General features: G+C 32.1%; 1 protein-coding gene across 3 annotated transcripts in view; it reads right to left on the reverse strand.

Annotated features, from left to right (window-relative positions):
- Window positions 1-20,393, reverse strand: part of LOC125069870 (histone-lysine N-methyltransferase MECOM-like) — a 111,188-nt gene that overhangs the window by 73,275 nt on the left and 17,520 nt on the right. For all 3 annotated transcript variants that reach the window (XM_047679470.1, XM_047679471.1, XM_047679469.1), the window contains exon 2: window positions 4,583-4,630. In XM_047679470.1, the coding sequence (XP_047535426.1) occupies window positions 4,583-4,630 (48 nt within the window). The remainder of the gene's footprint in view (window positions 1-4,582; window positions 4,631-20,393) is intronic.

Below are 20,393 nucleotides of genomic sequence, written 5' to 3' on the forward strand. Positions count from 1 at the left end.
ATAATATCACAAGTGTTATAAGGTGAATTTGTTAATTTATCAAACTATGCTAATAAAAACTGACAATATTGGATAAATCATTTAAACTTTAAATTGATTTAGAATTATTATTTCTACGAAAACACCATCACAATGAGTTTAATTGATTCTATAATCCGTTATATGCTTGTATCATCATTTACGATGTTTTAGCATTATATTTCTTAAGTATACAAGGTAAACGGATCTTGCACTCGTACATGATACTACAACCGCCAATTTTCCGCCTTCGAGAGTTGTCAAAACGAATCCTGTTCCCCCACGAATTGATAAAATAGCTCGCCCACGAATACCCGCCAAAACGATATAAAAATCTACAAAAGGCTGCGCCCTCGACGACTCTCAACCTAAACGCTTTAACTATGTCCCAACCCCATACTTGAGGATTGCTCACTCCACTTGTCTCCAAAAACCCGTGAATATTTCATTGGATTCTATGTCCAATGACAGGGGCTGAAGAGCTACCTTCGCGTAGTAGAGCCGAGATAATGATGGTACTTGAGCCGATGGTTTTGGTATTGCTTCTAATTGGTGGTAGTCCTCATGCAAAACTGTTGCACGCGCCACCCCTATATACTAATATAAAGTGGATTTTATTTTTACATTACCATACGTAAATGCAAACACTTATATGAATATACGCGCATACATATTTATGTATCCATATAAGATAGAAATTGTATCATTTTCTATAAGAATTTCCGATAACGAATGTAAGTAACATTAGAAAGTCGTTATTTAAAATATATTAATAATCGTCTCTTCCGAAAAGTGATTTAGCATTGGAAACTACAGGTAGACTAACAAAAATGATTGTGGCTAACTTAATTAGGTACCGTGACGAAGGGCGTCTCGAGAAGTTTAGAATGTTAAGGTAAAACGAAAAATAAAGACAAGAGGCGCTTATGAGCGTTAATAAAAATAAGGCGTCTGCACACTGAGCGAAACGGTGTTATATTTCGATATCTTATAATATTTATCAAATCAATTATTCAAAATATCGATTATATTATATGGATATATTTATTAAATACTAACTTAAACGAAAACCGATAAAATCAAATAGTTATGTGCGCAGTTATTAATTTAATCTAATACAAATACCTTTTGAGACTCTTTCCGAATTATTATTTTTTCTTGCCACGTATGTAACTTAACATATTCAGAGAATTCATAAGATTCCTTCAACGTTAAGGACGTCGGGTTTACCATCACCCTTAGACAGTTTATCGCCTCCGGGCGTGCCGCGCGGCGCATTCCGACACCGCCGACCCGCGACCACGCTTTACGACACCATTAATGACACACGTAACGACCGGGAAGAGAATCGATTCTCGACCCGCTTTACTATCGACTGAAATCGGATTCAGATATCAATACTATATTTCATTTTCTTATTACCTGCTATTCGTCTTTTATGTGTGTTGATTAAAGCACGGAGAAATATTTATGAGATGGATTTAAACGTTTAAAAAATTTACAATATTTATAATCAAATAGTGACTGCATTTATTGCAATTAATACCACGGATAAATTAAAATGCCTTAAGTGAAAATCCTGTAATAATTTATGATAAAACTGCTTAGCTGATACGGACCTATGACAAGATAAATATTATCGCTACGTAGAGTTCAATAATAAATAATTATAGCATCTCTACGTCACTTATCTGTCATGGAGACGATAGTACAGAAAATTACGATAACATATTCCAAATCTTAATAACCTAAATCCGGTTTATAGGAATCCGCTTCATACGAATTATAAGCTAATGTGAGAGACAGGGAATGTCCCATTGATTGAGAAACGCCTCAACTCCAGATATTTCTTTGTAACTATTCTATGAATAGTTTCATGAATTACTTCGACTTAACTACTTTAATATTTGTAAAAAAAGGGTTCGTATGTTGTTAATCTAGATAGTTAGGCTATTCTCTGGCATTAAAAAATAAGAGGTTCATAGTTATACGATATAGGTATAAATACATTAGATTGCGCAATAAAAATACGAGCTACTAATCGTAGAAAATATACAAATTATATATATAGCAATGAATTTTATATATAACGAAATATATCTATAAATATTGAGATACATTCAAAAGTCAAAAAATGACCGTAATCAAAATTATTAAAATATTTTGTAAATAAGATATTAAACTTACCCCACAACCCCCTATTTTTAATACTTGGAAATCATAAATCAAATCCGGTAGCCAAAACAAGTTAACACCACCTTCACTGAATTGAAAACCGATTCGCACGGCTATTTCCATTTGAATGCTATGTAATGACAAAAAAAAAATCATCCTTCTATCAAGGAGATATGACAAGAACAATAATCTTTGATAACTGTATCAATTTTTATAAATAAACTATTCGATTTGTAGATAAAGATGTTCTATAGAACAAACGATAACACCCGATTACACGTAAAATATTAACTTAGGGTCAAGAAAAATTACATTAAAACGTTTATATTTCCATTGACCAAGTATAGCTTATACGAAGACAAGCTTAAGCTTCAGCTCCGAACATCAGCCCAGTAGTGGTACATGTGCAGAGCGTTACTTGATCGACTTTTTAATACGCACATTATAATTATCTTGAATGTATTACAGAATTATTATTAAGTAGGTATATAAAGATAAAATCTAAAGATAGTGCGTTCGTGCTCAATGAAATCTGTTACAATTATAATACGTATTCGAATCGTTATCTGTAATAAAAATATGTTTTTAATTTTATAATATTTCACACTAGCAACTCGCCCTAGGTTCGCTCGGGTGCAATTTATAAATAAGCAAAATTAAAAATGCGTAAAATGTGCGAAAAGATTATAACGTTTATTTATTTGTTGGTTTATATATATATATTGGTTTGAGTATATTACACATATATTAAAATTGATACTTAAAAAGAATACCATTTCCACCATTTCGTAATAAGTGTTCTGTAGCTGTAACATGAAGCCGTGGATGCATTTTGAACTTTGTTGCACAGTATATAATACTTGGTGGTGCGAGCCCGTCTAGTTAGGTACCACCCACTCATCAGATATTCAACCGCCAAACAACAGTACTCAGTATTGTTGTTGTTTGAAGAGCGAGTGAGCCAGTGTAACTACAGGCACAAGGGACATAAAATCTTAGACCCAAGGTTGGTGGCGAATTGGTGAGGTAAAGAATGGCTAATATTTCTAACAGTGCCATTGTCTATGGGCGGTGTCGACCACTTGCCATAAAAAAAAACATTAATATCTTTATTCATATCTTCCGTTTATTACATATTTATATAAACTAATTATTTCATCTTCTTTCTTCTGCTATCTTGCTATGCGCACTTCTCATTTTTTTATGAATAAATTGCACCCGTTCGAAGCTAAAGCAAATTGTTAGTATGAAATATGATAAAAATTAAAATCATATTTATTGATAATGATTAAAATTCGTATAATAATAGTAACAGATTAATTCGGCACGAATGCAATCCGGGGCACGCTATGTTATATAATATTTTTTCTTTTAAGATGACGATTCTAATGTTTAGGTAGGTACTTGAATAATTGATAAAGGATAGTTTTAATGATTATTAAATCTTCAATCAAATAAGATAAGAAATCAATCATTGTAATAGATCTTAACTTAATCAACATTTTATTTGGGTTAAACCTGAAATAAATTTTGTCGTTACGTTTTTTCTACGTTTCTAAAACATTATTTTATCGTAAGTAATTACGTTGATATATCTTAAGACACCAATTAATGACTACACTAATAACATTTTCCTATAATTATAAATTATCTTACTAATTTATGTAATACTTACATTTTTATTTAGATTATCGATTACGAATTGATAAATCAAACATTCCTACACTTAGCTCAGTTATTTCCGCCGGTTCTCACTGCACACACGAATATATGCGAAACTTTATACAATATTTTTCACCTTACGTCACGCATATTTAATGTAAAGTATATAGTAAATTTAAGAACTCAAAATATTATATAAGACGACAACGTGTAGACGATATACTGGATTGAATATACTTATTTAAATTAAAATTAAAATATCGGTATACATACACTACGCGTCGCGAGACAGGTCACGTGATCAGGTCATGTCATCATGATCATGTTAAATAACGATAGAGAAATACAATAGGTAAAAGCATCTTAGTATATTTACCTGATTATAGCAAAGATACATTAAAATTTAATTTAAAATAAACAGTAACTGTACACCAAAAGAGACGAAAGATAAAAAATAATGGTACCTACGTAGGTCATCGCTACAACGGAAAACTCTTCCAGAAACCTTAGGTAGAGGACGTTCTTTAATATATCTGATAAAAATCAGAACGAAATTAAGAAGAGAAATCCAAGACATTGCTCGAACTAAATTAGTGCATATTCTATCAAGAACTTTGACGTAATCTTGGACTTATTTGAAGACCAACATGGGTGATTTACCAGTGCCACGTGGATACCAACATTGCTGCTAATGGCTAAACTTAACTTAATAAAATGTATACATTACCGCCATTCTCATCTTTGCTGGCTGGAGGTTCGCCGTCATCTTGCTTTCCTGCAAGAAAAAATAATGATATTATGCAACTTTTCATTCATTATAAAAACAAATTAAATTGGCTTAAGGAGAAAAGGTCTGTTTTAAAAATAACACATTATCTTCTATTTTGCTTGGTAAAAAATATCTACACCCTTACAAGTTACGCAAACTTAAAAACAAATAATTGGCCGAGCGATTGTCTGAAGCGCTGGTACCGACAAGCACTAGAAGGGTTCGTAATGCGTTGAAAATTGATCTAATTACTATTTGCGTGCACGCATCCCCTAAGACAACGGGTGGCCTAAGTGCCTATTTAAGTGTTTATTATACAGAGCTTACGATATACCCGTAATTACATTTCAGAATGGTTCAAAGCCACGTTGGTCTATTAGCTAACATGTACAGTTGCAAATCATGAGGTACCAGAATTGAATTCCAGGTTGATCTATTAAAAGCCATAAGGTTTTAAGGTTACTAACACTTGAAGGCGTCGGGCCATGCTCTGTCCTCTATCCAGTTGTTTCAGATTACCATTAAAAAACCTTCTAAAAAACGTCTACGTGCCCAAGATCGCTCACGGTCCATGATCGTTATCATGATGTATATTCGGCAATATATAAAATGATTACTATATTTACTGTACTTGGTTTCAAAAATTGATTACAAAAGTATTAAATTTTATCTTTAGCTATAAATAATTAGGTTTTACCTTTAGATATAGTTTTAATAAAGATATATAAACTATTAGGCAATCAGCGCGCCAATCTCGCCGCTTGTACTCAACGCTAATACGTCATATTACGTAACAATCCTTATCTTAGTCTTTTATGTATTTCTAATACCTTCTAAATCTCCGAGTACTTCGAACATAATCGATCACATTTCAAACAATATACATTTATTTCAGACGAATGAATCGGATGATATTAATTTTTTTCTAAAAGTGAAGTTAATCTCCAACTGTTTAGGACGGTTAGGAGTTTATTTCATCACGCCGCTTCGATGCGATTGTGTGGACCAACAAGTGACAGATATTCATTTCACAACTGCAGGTTTTCTCGATGTGGTATTGGTATTTAGTGCTGGATTTTAAATAATTCGAACCTAAGATTTTCTCTCGGCCAACATTGATATAGCTTATCATGTACTCGTATAAAAAAATAAATACAACTGGAAAATCCAAAAGTACACGACACATAACACTCATTGAATCGAAAAAAAAAACTCTACTTATTGCCAAATTTCAAAGTTAAACGAAAATATTATAATTATAATTGGTGTCTATCTGTGATTTCAAACTGATTTAACCATTTTTTTATTACGGCTTAACCTGATAATTTAAATATTTTAGGTATTTCATTACCCGCTGGTGAAGGTGTTGCTAGTGTTCTAAAATTTTAAATTAACTTCACATTGTGATACACTGATAAAAGATTTTCCGAACGTTATTAATTTTTATACTAATAATTTATATTTGCAGTGCTGTGATTTGTTAGTTGATAGCATCTTGTACTTGATGGGGTATCGAACACCCCAGGTTCTAGTCTATCAAAACATCTTGACTAGCAACGGTACAGTTACACCCGAACACCTTTCCACCTACTTACAGTCTCAATAATAGGTCGAGGCACGCGACAGGACACCGGAACAAAGGCGCAATGCACTACAAACCATCATTACCAAATCGAAGAAAAAGAAGTCACAGCCAGCTGCCTTCCTACTTCCTCTCCATACAAAACTCTGTAATACAAGATGTTCGCTTTGTATGGCGGTTTATTTTAGGGCTCATTCATTACGGCACTCAATTTGGCGCGTGTTCTTATCTGCCAGTGTGTTCGTAAAGTACATATTTGGTACGTTAGTGTGTGTGGAGGCGAGCAGACGCGTGCCGTGACGCGGTCTATTCTATGATAACCGGAAACTTTATGGAAATTATATTGTAGGGGAAATAAAAATAAATTACGTCTCTATTTTTATATTATTTATTATTCTACAGCCAAGAATATGATAAAATGATAAACCACATTAAAAAGTTTAAACACAGATATTTAAAACACAAACAATGTAAATTCACATTTTTTTTATTTATAGAATTTTTTTATCTTTTTTGATATTTTATGATAATTATTTATTTGTCTTAAATACCAAACCTATCCATCAAACGTAATCACAAAACTTATCTTTAGATTTTCTCAATACTTACTATCAATCGTAAAATACTTTTCATTATGATAATGCATAAAATATACGTTTTCATCATAATTCATAAATATACATTCCATCTAAACATTTATCAGAGTTATTTTATAAAAGTCCTTTATCAGTATGGGGTCCACAAAAAACGTATTTTATTCATATTATTAGAAAAAACACTAAAGCTGAGGTCAAAAAATTGCGTTTATTAGAAACCAGTTTCAAGATGGTCGAAGAGGGCACCATCTGCCGAGGTCGGTGCGCGACGTCTTCCGCTGCATTGTGATAGCACACCCGCCTTGCGCACGCGCCGACATTGCAATTCTATGCTGATGTTCTTTAGGGTTACCTCGGTTTTATGAGGTCAATCCGCGTACCTCTATACCAGGTCACAGAACTTATAATGTGATAAGGAAAATCTTTGTTCCGATTTAATTTAGCCTAGAAAGTTAATTGTTCCACAAAATGTCACCAAAACACGCTACATTCAAAAACGAGTAACATAACGCGTAGTTTATTTAATATTAACAGTGTATTGCTAATAAATGCTTTTAACCCTCAAACGCGGGCTGGTGTCATTCGACAGTCCCTTGTTTGTACGGAAGCTAAGCCGCTGTAACGGTGTTTGTCCTCACAATTTATGTGCGTCGTTACCATACTGTCACAAATCTACTTATCTACTAGAACCACGCCTTCCATAACAATTTCGTTTGGTCAACTTAACATCTGTGAACTAAATTAGCTTGATATGAATACAGCTTACGATCTATCCGTTTTATTTTTTATGTGCTATTTCTCCTGATATAAAACCAATACTATCATATTATATAAAGACAATGGTATTTTTAAACTTATATCAGCAGTAATTACAAGTAAGTTAATATCGTATTTACAGACGCAATGAAACGAAGTCACATAGTTTACATCGTCAACGATAACAATTGTTACACAATATGAAAGCATATAGCGCACACACGGACGCAGGTTAGATGAGTGTATTTATCGTATCGGAGGCACGGGCATTGTCCATTGTGTCGACGCCTTGGCCCATTGTTTCCGTACATAGCGCTCAACCTCATCGATCCACTTACATACATACACTATTTACTGCCTGTAGAGTTATCAACCCTCTTACTATCTGGATGAGAAATGAGTTCTGAAATATGCGAAACGTTACGTTGACTGTATTAATTTATAAAAAAATTCACATAGCAACAACAACATGGCCAGCCTGTTAATTTCTCTCCCGTTAAGGAGAAGGAATAAAGGTAAGAGCTTATGCCACCACGCTGCTCCAATGCGGCTTGGTGGATTAACATGTGGCAGAATTTCGTTGGAATTTGATACATTCAGGTTTCCTCACAATATTTTCCTTCACCGCCGAGCACGAGATGAATTATAAATACAAATTAAGCCTGGGTTTGAACCCAGTTGTTAAATCAAAATCGGTAATAATGTACGCATTCTAAAAACTGGGCCATCACGGCTTTAAAAAATATTTGCAGTATAAAAATCAAATCTGAGTCAAATTTAAGTTCTTCCACACAGGTTTTCTTTGGATGTTATCCTTTACCACCGAGTAGGAGATGGAACAGAAATTAAGTATACGAATATTCTGATGTATTCTTGTACCCTTATTTTAACACGGAAGATAAGATAAGATTTCCATGTTTTAACAATTGGGCCATTTCTGCTCTAAATTTTAAATAATAAATATAGCATAATTCAAAACTGTAAATAATAAAAATAATTAGCATAGAATTAAAATTACTTGAACGTATATATTAGGCGTTTTCATAACATTTCATACATACCATCTAAAGCAATATTTCAACGGAACACGTAATTTTAGGAAGCTTAGCTTGTAACCCCTGCAAGATTTTAATATACTCTGAAATATAAATCGTCATATTGGAGTAATTCTTGTAATAACCACGTGTAGCTGTCATTCGAACATTGTAAATCCACCCACAGATATGGCTGCACCCGGAATTCGCGATCCGTCGCCAAATTAGATGATTTATTGTCATCGTTTGGATCAAGCGGCGATAACAGAATAGGCCTGGCCCACACGAGGGGTTTCAATATTGTTTCTGAACGAGAATTTCTGATCATGGAATCATTCAATACATATTCATATAAATAATCAATCTGTAGAGTTTGATTGGTTAACACTCTATAAGAACCAGTTGAAATATTTGTTTTATGTTAAACAGTTCGATTTATATAAAATCAATATAACTTTACACTATAACCCTAAGATTTTAAGTTTAGAAGTAACCATAAACATAAACCAATATGACTACTTATTTATACATTATAATATAATAACTTTATTCTCGTTTACTCATTTATTTTTAATATAGGTAAAAAAAAACTAAAAGATGTGAAGTAATTTAAAAAAAAAGAAACTTTCATTTATAATTTATGATACTTCCTACTTATTTAATTATATTCATGGAAAATGCACATAACCTGCATGATTACTGTTTAAAGCTTAACGCCCAATAGACTTCGTGACTAATTTAAATCTAAAGTATTCGTTATAAAAATTTGAAGTATAAAATCACGTAGTGTAAAGTGTAGAGCGAGGGGAAATCGGGGCAATATGGAACGAAAATATTATAATAAACTATAAAACTATATTGTGAATGTGACAGTCCGCGTGTCGCGACGGCCCCCGGATGTTTAAGGGTTAATACAGCTAAAGGGTCGTCTTCGTAAACTGAAGGGATAAATCGTAGCTAATTTCAAAATATTATCAATTATCTGTCTTTACGAATTTTATATTTCATTACTTTTGTATTTGTAAAAGTAAATTACTTTAAATGGTATTAAGTAATTTTTTTTTTTATTTGTTATTTGAACTAGCCACACATCTTCACTTTATTAGGAACTTTAGTAATTTTTGTATGTAGTTAGTATGCAGAAAACATTTATTTTGCATACTAACTTTTAAAAAAAAAACAGCTGTAATTCTTATTCTATAACATATCAAATGTATTTACAAAGTAAAACGATAAAGTCAATTATTATTTTCTCAGCTCGAGATACGCGAGAAAAAAATAGAACTCTAAGGACCTCAAACTTTTTTTTTCAATTTGTATATCTTTTTTAATACATTTTTCAATGAAAATTTGTATAATATATAGTTCTTATAAATACATATAAATTTCAAATTCCCTCAGTACTAAAGAAAGTTCAAAAGAAAAGTGCATTTTCTCCGACATAATAAAGCGACTGCATTGACAACAAACACGAATTAACTTTCAACGACAGCCCTCCCTCACTATCAATCTTAAGGCTGGTCGTCCACCAAACACATACGAAGTTATTATCTCTAATAATATGTTGTTTCCCTAAACTTATAAGTTCGTATAAATCCAACAATATTCCTATATTAACGAAAAACCATAACGAGGAAAAAAATATAATAGATAAAGATTTAAAAAATAATTAAGATTAATTTTAATTTTCACTGAAAGATAATGAAATTCATATTAGGTATATTTACGTAACAGTTGGTAGGCATTTCATTTGATATGTTTCTTTTAATTATATTAGCTTTTCAATCACTCACTTTCCGGCTTTGGAACGTTTTCCTGATCCCATAAGAATGGTTCCAATAATATATATAAACTCATACCAACTACTATAACTCTACTAACTAATAACTCAACCGCAAATACGAAACTCGAAAAAAAAATGAATAATATTTAATGATAATAAAATAGATGATAAATGTATATGGAATCATTCAACTAATGTCATTTAATAAATTCTCTGGATCGTCAGTCTAAGATTCATACACGATCGAGTAAGTAGTTCGGACCCCAACGGTTTATTCACTTCTCACGCAGTGGGTTACGCTTAAGGGATTACTTGCCACGCGACGGTACAGATATTGTCGATTTAGCGACGATCCGACAAAGTAATGATGCCCAGCGTAATTGTTCCGGATTTGATAAGTTCTAGATCCATTTACATTAATTAATTTTGCAGTATCATTGAATCGAAGTAAACCAAATAAAATGCATTATGAAAGTGAGATCTGAGTATGTTATATTCTATTTAGCAAATATTTTTAATGTGAAAGTTAAAAATCTAAACAATTTTATTTTACAGATCTTTATTTATTCATTTATATTATTTATCATCTTATATTATTTATCACGGGCAATTATAACTTAAGAATGATGATGAAATAAACACTATCTAATTTAAATAATTCTTACTAAGCTAGTTATAGCGCTGATTATTTTCATAAGATATTATATAATAAAAAAAACGAGTTTAAACTTTTATATCATACATACTTTATTAGTGGCCTGCCCACAAAATAGTTTTAAAAATATTAATCATTAAGGGACATTTATCCGCGAACGCTGCGCGCTTTTATAGAGATGTCATATTTTTTGTTTGGTCGTCGCCCGTCATGCTATGCGGCTTTGTTTGTGTCACCCCTACGTACACTAAATTAGCGGAACACTACCGAATTTAAATGATATAGTCCGCACAAAATAAAATAGAAATGTCTACTAAACAACATTTCGTAGGAATAATAAATATTTCCATTTTGTAGAATTAAAAATCACGTATCGTAACGATTTCAACATCATTTTTAAACAACGAGATTCGTCGATATAATTATTGTTCCAAAAAATAAAGAATTATAATAATAAATAAGTGTTTTTTTCTTACCTTCACTTAGGAACAATAATTTTAATGTAAGTTTTTATGTAAATTATTATTATGAATTTATGAAAAATAAATGAATTCCCATTTAGTTTATCAAGCACTGTGACTAACGTCGCGTCAAAGCGTGGGGTTCCGCAGCATATGTGATAGACCTCACCCACAGATAATATTTCACACAATTGTAAGCTAAATCCCCAGCACAATAAAATTATTGAGTTACACATGTCCCCCGCTCGACCTCCAGTTGCGCAAATATAGATATGAAATAAATGGCATTTTGCTATTATCTATAATGACCCTATTAGCGGTGGAGGTGTTAACTTTTATTGTAATCTTTTCAAAAAAAAATGTGTAATAATAGATAATGTTTTATCTGTGAACATAAAATAAAAAAAAAACTAAAATTATTAGATTTTTTGTACGTTCTAGTTCTTTAAGATTTCACTTATAATTTCACATATAATATTTTTTACTTGTAAATTATTCTCATCTTTGTTTTTTACATTCATTAAATTAACTTATTTTTTTACAAATGCTTTTATATAACTTTGACCGTTTTGCTGTTTTCAGTTGTCACTTATCTTATAGGAAATATTGTATAGGTGTATTTGCATGTTTGAAAATAAAAAATGAAACTTTACCAAATCTAAATATATATTTTCATGGAGGTGGTCCGTTTAACCGTTGTATAATAAATATATGAAAGTGTAGCTTTTGTCCATCAAGCGGAGACACACGATCAGTCATCATTGAAGTGTTTTCGTTTCAGTCGTCAATTAGCTCGTAAACTTCAGACTTTATGACATTCGCTTACGATCTAAGGAAGGGTGCAACTCGTACGTTATTATTGAAATAGTTGACTCGTCTCCTTGTACTACTGGCAAGATATAATGCCGCAGTTATAAAACTTATGAGAAAAGAAATTAATATTTCTTATTATTTAAAAAACAAAATCTTTTATTGTTATAGAGTAGAATAATTGCAAAGCTATATGTAAATTTTTCTTAGATAAATCTGACACAGAATCAAATAATTTCCAATTTATACAAATGTCACTCTTCAAACGCCGTAACAAACGGAGAAGCCATCTTAGTACTTTACAGATAAAACAAAAGCGCGTTTGATCTGTCGCCCTCAAAATTTGTAAGGCATCTATGCTCTATTTGCTTGAGATTGTTTGAGACAAGTTGCCTTTGCCAAAATAATTATTACGTAACAATATAAGGGCTTCAATGTCTTTGTGTTAGGAACTACAGACTGTAATTACGTTAGCTAGCTTGTTGCCAAGTTTCGAGGGTGCTTCGTTCGCACAAACACAAGTTCTTGCATCTATTTAAACTCTAACAACAATACATTCGATCATTATTTAAAATAATCGATCAGTTAATCATAGATATAAAATAAACGTAATATAAGGAAATAAAACTAGTAATGTTACGATTTCTTACGCTTACTCATTAATATATATCTCATCTCATTAATATATAATCTCATATAGATAAGAGTATCGATAAATAAAACGTTCTAATATAAAACAAAAATAATCTTAAAAGGAAATTGTATGAAGAGGTTGCTGGTGTTCGTCTCAACCACAAACCTCCCTCATTGATTAATTATTCTTGACTGCAATAGTAAGAAAGCTAATTCGTTTAATCGCTTTTAATTAATTTCAATAAGAACGAATAAAATTAATACACGGTACATAAAGAAGCACAGTAATTAGTTATTTTATATCCTGTAAAAAAATTAAAACTTATTTATTAAATCATGGCTGAATGTGTTTTTAAGTTTCAATTTCACGACCTCCTACGTTCTCAAGATTTAATTGTGCGCAAGGATCCAGTTTCTCTTCAATAATTACATTCGAAATAATAGAAGTTCATTTCCATGAAGAGCGTTTATCGTCTAGCGACATCTGGCGGATCTCGGCGACAATTCACATTGGAATTATTGTTATTAATTAGAGCCCTTGGATTAATTAAGTAGGGCGCCGATCGTCATCCGTCCCGATTCACGCCAGTCTTGCCGAACGTCTTTGTTAACATCTCGACCATAGACTTAATCTGGTTTAGACAAAATTTATATAAATACTTGATTATGTTTCATAAAAAATTTTTTTTATATATATTCACATAATTTTAAAAAGTGGCATATTAACTTACACTTTGACTATCTAAAATAATAATTTAAAAAAAATATGATAATTAACAACAACTCGTTTAGTATTACATACATATATTAAAATGACATTCTTAAAATATCAAAAAATATTTTTTGTATAAACGCATTAAATATGCACAAAATACCTAAAACAGTTGAAAGTCATTTAAAAATAAAGAAATTCTAAATTTAAATAATCATCTGCCATGTCTATTTAACATAATCTATCCACCATCACTCCCTCGGCGATAATGAAGTGGTATAATTTTAATCATGCGCGAATTGCCGGGCGTAATGTCTCAGCCACGTGGCGCCTCTGAACGCTTATCCGTTACTTTGGCTCAATCAAATGTCCTAAGAAAATTTTACGCTCAATTTAATGTACGAACTTAGCTAATAGTGACGTAGACCTTCCCTTACTTCCTTCCTTGACAATTTTATCGCTATATCAAAACATAAGCCTTATAAGTATAACGGTATTGTGTTATGACAAAATAGCTGTATCGCAAACACAACGAAGAACCGGAAGAAATAACAAACCCAATCGATTTTTACATTTAAAACGTTGCGTAAAATATTCGAATCTTATATTTTTTATTTAAATAAAATGTATTGTTATTGAAGTGTCATGTTCCATTACAAAACAACTAGCACTAGCGACATTAAACTTAACACGCTTACCTCAGAGAATACTCCGGCCGAGCTCAGTGTATTGTACACAGTATTATTCTGAATCATAACCTCGCTTCCCCCACCGTACATCAGGCCGTCCCATTAAGAACGAAAATTCTTTAATTCCTTGCGCAATTAACAGCCAGGCTTGAGGCGAGGCAACGCCAAGTGTCATCGTAAGTTTCAGAACGCGTCATTAAGGGCATCTGCAGCGCGGTAAATAACGAAAAAACTCCACGAGGGGGTGAGGGGGGTACGGGGAGGCGAGATGAGAGATTTTATTTAACAAAGTCTATATTAACCCGATGCAATTAGAGAGCGTTAACGAGCTGCCCGTAATGACGGGGACCTACTCTCAAAGCTCACGTACAGCAACGTCATCTGGATACAGTTGGAAATTTCAATAAGCTTAAAATATATCATTGTTACAAAGTTTAATATAGCATTTCGTTATATCTTGTGTTTACATAATAAAGCATTTAAAATTATTAAAATTAGCCTGAGACACAGATACCGGTTACTTCAGATAGTCCGTATTATATTCATAGATTTTAAACGTCAAATCAATATTAAGTAGCGCCTAAAGTAATCGTTACATATTAAGTGTAACCCTCTGATATGACCTACTAAAACTAGCGTAACCAATATTTTCTGAAACCCAATTAGTTTTTGTCGAACAATCAAATCAGAATGATTAAAAACATTAAAGATAAGACGGGAAGTGAGAAACATATATCACAAAAAATATCGCATGCTTAAAAATCGCACGGCAACGCGCGAATAGACGCCCACGCTTTGAGTTGACACATTACCGGAGAGTGATGCGAATTCAAAGCTGCCGCTTTTGAATATAATAATCGTTAGCCGGCTATTTATTGTTTAATTAACCCCGCCGGCCGTTAGCACAGCGCCTTAGCCATTGTTTACACAATTTCGAGACGGAAAAATTGAAATACTTGAAAACATTTTCTTAAGGTATCAAATTTGATTCTAATGTTTTGTTTCATTTCGAAATTGCAAGCGTTAACAAACTTATGATTGATGATGATTAAATCAAAATCAAAATATACTTTAGTCAAGTAGGCTTTTACAAGCACTTTTGAATCGTCATTTAACAAACTATTTAAAGTAAAGCTACCACCGGTTCGGAATGTAGATTCTACCGAGAAGTACCGGCAAGTTACTCAGTAGTTACTCTTTTTCAATATCTAAAAATACAGTCATGTTAGTTAAATACAATTATATATGTATGTCAGTTAGTTTACTAATAAAAATATTTTATAAGCGCGAAACATGTGTTCAAAAACCTAAAAGAATATTATTCTAAGTATCATTTTGCATTCGTTGTAATCATTTACGTTTTTTTAATATACTTACGTTTATGTTTTTTGTATTTAAAACTTTTTTTCCTCTCAAATTACCGGGAGATTCATTAAAATATTACAAAACATTCGCTGAGGTTCTGTTTAACATAACACATAAAACAAAAAGGCATGAGGAACAACAATCTAAATTACAGGAGTTCTAACAAATGCGCTGTTCCGAGCAGTAAGGAAGCACCGGTGTCATTAGGCGAAATTGTTCGGATGGCGCGCCGCATACCACGCCACGTCTATGAAAATTACCTTGTTAGCTACGAAATACATCACTGATTTTAAATTCCTTCCTGATATCATTAACTATTTAGCTACTATTCGTATAGAATATCTTTCTTATATACGATAATTATGAACGTGAACTAATTTATCGGTCTATTTATATATTAATACAGATATATTATTTTTATTATTATTTGTTCACTCGCGAAGGCACGCCCCTCCACGTTAAAAAGGGTTAGTATTGGGTGCATTTTCAGGTGTAAAGTAGCTTATGACTGTAATCTGTGCCAAATTTCATTTAGGTTATTGACTAAAAAACGTCCATCTATCCAAAGCCCTATAATATTAAAAAAGATTTTACAATATTTGATTGTTTAATTAGTTACCTATCTGATTTCATGTTTATTGTCTTTGTTAATTTTTCATGCTTCTGTAACTATTATAGTCGTAGAAACTTTACAGATGTATATAATATTGTATATTATTATGTTATCTTTTCAATAAAAAAATAAAACGTTAATCTTATCTGGAAATGTAACCCTAAGTTTGTTCTGAACAATGATCCAAACGCATTTTCTTTTGACCAACAAGAAAGTCAAGGGTCAAAGAAAGTTATCGAGATGTGGGTGCACTAAATGACACACGCCATCTGGTGCCACTCATAAAAACTACCCTCTATGCCATTGAGCAAGTGTATGAGCGTGCTAGCTCTGATAGTAACTTGTAAGGGTCTGAAATATGACAGCTTATCTACACGTTGAGTCATGTTCCAATATCAATTGTAAGGTGAAATATTTCTAACTAGAATTGAACAGTTTTTTTTTTTTTTAATTTAGAATATAAAAACAGACTATTTAATACATTTGTTCTTATTTTATAAATGGAACGATTTCGTCGTTTTTAACTTGGCAGGCAAAGGTAGTTACGTAAAGTAAATAAAGAATCACTTAACCGCAATCCCCCAGCGTGATAATTAAAACTCGATACGTAAAAGTTGCGTGATTACTATCAGCCGGGAAATTAAGGAGTTCAGAATTGTACATAAAATTGCTGTCTTGTTTTCCTTAGCTGTTATCAACATATTCGATCTGACTGCGCGGTCAGAATTTCCCCCTTTTATGGACATTTCACCCCCCGGGGGGACACTTGACCTCCCTATCTGATACATCATCTACCCCTAAAGTGAACTAATGGGCAAAACATGGATATAAAATTTATATTAATCATCTGGAAGGGCATTTCATAATTGCTAAATAAAAAATATAATTATTGGGAAAACCCAAGATAAAACAAAAACAAAATATATTTTATAATGCAAGTCGTTTTAATTAAAATTCTAATTATTAATATGTACGTACATTGTAATTTTATGAATTTGCAATGAAAAATGAATCTGCTATGTGTATCAATCCGCATTGGTGCAGCGTGATGGAGAGGTCTTTACAAAGGAGTGGAACGTTAACAATCTTTTAAAATTTTTCATTTTATTGTAATTTTTTTGATTGTGTATAACTGTATGATCGTGTCTACCTCTTATTTATCTGTCTAAACTTTTTTGCTGTGTAAAGACCAGGTATGCTGGAAGAAACCCCTTAAAGAGATAAGCATATCTTTTGTACTTAGTTATATTGTACATACAATAAATTGTTAAGTAAATAATTATATAAACACTTATTATTTAAATAAAGTATGTATGGTAAATTATGCATCTATATTGACAATTTTACATATTAATGCTGTTGAAAACATAATCATTTCTAGAGAATTTATATCAATGTATTTCAACAGTTTGCACAACAATATGAGTATGATTTGCGATTAATACTCAATCGTAATAAATTATCAGCTTCAGTAATAATATTGATATTTTGTTAAATACAAATCATTGTAACATAGCTATCACAAAATCAGAAATGTATATTTTGTTACAATTCAATTTTACTTATACAAAGTCACCCCCAGTTATGGGTTTATAGTATGTTATAAAAGAACTAAATGTTGTTTTGTTTTATCGGTTATACGTGATCTCATCTAAATTAATAAATATATAATGCCCGAATACAGTACTGTATTAATTGAAAGGGATAATTATCAACACACCTTATTAGACTTGGCCATTTAGAAGTTTCGATAGTTCGAATAGTCGATAGTCTGAGATTATAGATCATTTATATACTCATGGTATTTATTCTAATTGCCGCTTGTCAATTTTCGTTATTAATAAGCTTGTGTGCGCGTGATTGCGTATGTGTTTTACAACTACTTAATATAGTGAAGTCAAAAGAACATAGTCCAGTTGAAATGAGATAGCAATAACATTTCAATATAATTATAACAATCAAACATTAAACAGTAACGTCCGAAAAAACTTAAATTAACAAACTATTGCTTCTAAGTATTTTTATTTTCTTTTTTTAAACATTGAAAATAACTTAGCGCTTGTTAGTAACTGTAGACTAAATTGAATTTTTGCTAATTGGAAGTATTACCAGTTAGGGAAAATCAATCAGATTTGAAAATCTGTCTACATATTCAAGAAAAAAAAAAACAAATGAAATTCAATTACCACAATACATTTTTATTAAACTATAAAATTAATTTCTAAGTAACCGAATCGCGGTCAGAACGTTTGTCTCATATACACATATATGTATATACTTTAGTGAGCTACAAAACGTAGTATTAAATTTTAATATTACCATAACCTACGAGGGTTGGAATATTCTTGTATCTATCAAGGCAGCTATCATAACGCTCATTATCGTTTAGAATATTAATGTCCCGCATAAATTAACCGCCACGAAACATTTTATTATTATGTATCTACGATGGTGTACTTGGATTATACATATCGATAATATGAATATGTTTAAATAATTCATTTCTATAATAAATTAACCTTTTTAAGACTTTAATCAAACAGAAGCATCTTTGATGAAATTCACGGTCTTATAACAATGAAGCAAGCGTGAATTAGTTATTAATTTGAATTATAATTATGTTATAATTCAAATTAATATAATTAATAAAAAAAAAGTTTAAAGAAACTGAAATGTTTAATATATTTAATATAGATACGGTTATGGTAGATAGCGTAAAAGCGCCGGCGCAGGCGGAACTGAACAGTGAATGATACACAGTGGCGTAGCTAGGTGGGTTAGGGCCCCGGTGCATAGAATAAGAATCGGGCCCTCGCCCCCTCTTTAACGTATATTGGCATTCAAAATTATAGATAGTAATAAGAATAGGATACAGTGAGTTGAACATATCGTTAGTAAATTAAATCCATACTTCATCTCTATTCAAAGCTCTTTTCATAGCTTAGGTTAGAGGGCCCCCAGAGCTCAGGGGTCCTGGTGCTCTGCACCACCTGGCCCTACGATAGCTAAGCCACTGATGATACACCAACCACGGAACGATCGTATCCCAAAATACAAGGGACCACAAGTAAGCACCCTATAGCCGCTTTAAGCACAGCAAGTTTTTCCGGGTGCAACATTTTATAGAGACCTCTGAGAAGCCTATGGTCCAAGACTTGACCATCCTCGTTAAAGAGATCCCCCAATGCGCGGCGCCCGTGTTTTTCGCACCGCCTCTATCTTGGATTAACAGGGCCCAGTTACAATATAATATTACAGTACCCTTTACCAGTATTTGGAACCGGGATCTTTTTTCGCACAATTCCTAAGACGACCACTTGAGGGTGTTCTCTACGGCGGAAATCAGTTAAGGCGATATATACTGTGAAAATATATTTAGTACCTACAGGCTAAATATAAAACAAGTATTATTAATGAGAAGTCGTTTTCTATACAAACATTTTCACGTTCGCATTTTTATATGGAAAAATAAAGCAGTTAAAGAAAACGAGTTCAGTACATGCAACACTATATAAATGATTTTTTTAATTAAAAGAAATATCATTAATTGTTATTTATTAAAAAGCAATATTATTAGTAAAAAGGGAATATGCAACATTTCATTTAAAATAAAATAGTTTGGAAGTAAAAGGTAGGCGTGGCTGACGCTATATAGACTAAGCGGACGATATAAAAGGCAGCATGTAATCTAAGCCTATAAAATCGTGATAACTCGTCCGATAGTGAAGCAATTTCTGAACGACACAGTAATGACACCTATTAGCCAGACCGCTCGACATCCTGTCGCATAATGGCCGCGGGGCGTGGACAACCTACTTTTATATACTTCAGTCTTTTCATGGAAGAAAAGTTATTTAGATAAGAAGGAATATGAAGTAATATTAAAAAATTGAACATTGACTTTAGTAAAGAATTGAAGTCAATGGTAAAATTACTCTCTGGTATACAGCTCAGGTCACTGGGATAATGGTTTTAGAGATAGGTAGGTAGGTAGCAGTACATCGCAGATTGATTTAGTTGAACTACTGCTTCAAAGACTTCAAAAATATGGAAAGTAAATCAAATCCTTTTTTTACACGG

This window comes from Vanessa atalanta, chromosome 16, assembly GCF_905147765.1.
Source record: "Vanessa atalanta chromosome 16, ilVanAtal1.2, whole genome shotgun sequence".
Taxonomy (NCBI): Eukaryota; Metazoa; Arthropoda; class Insecta; order Lepidoptera; family Nymphalidae; genus Vanessa; species Vanessa atalanta.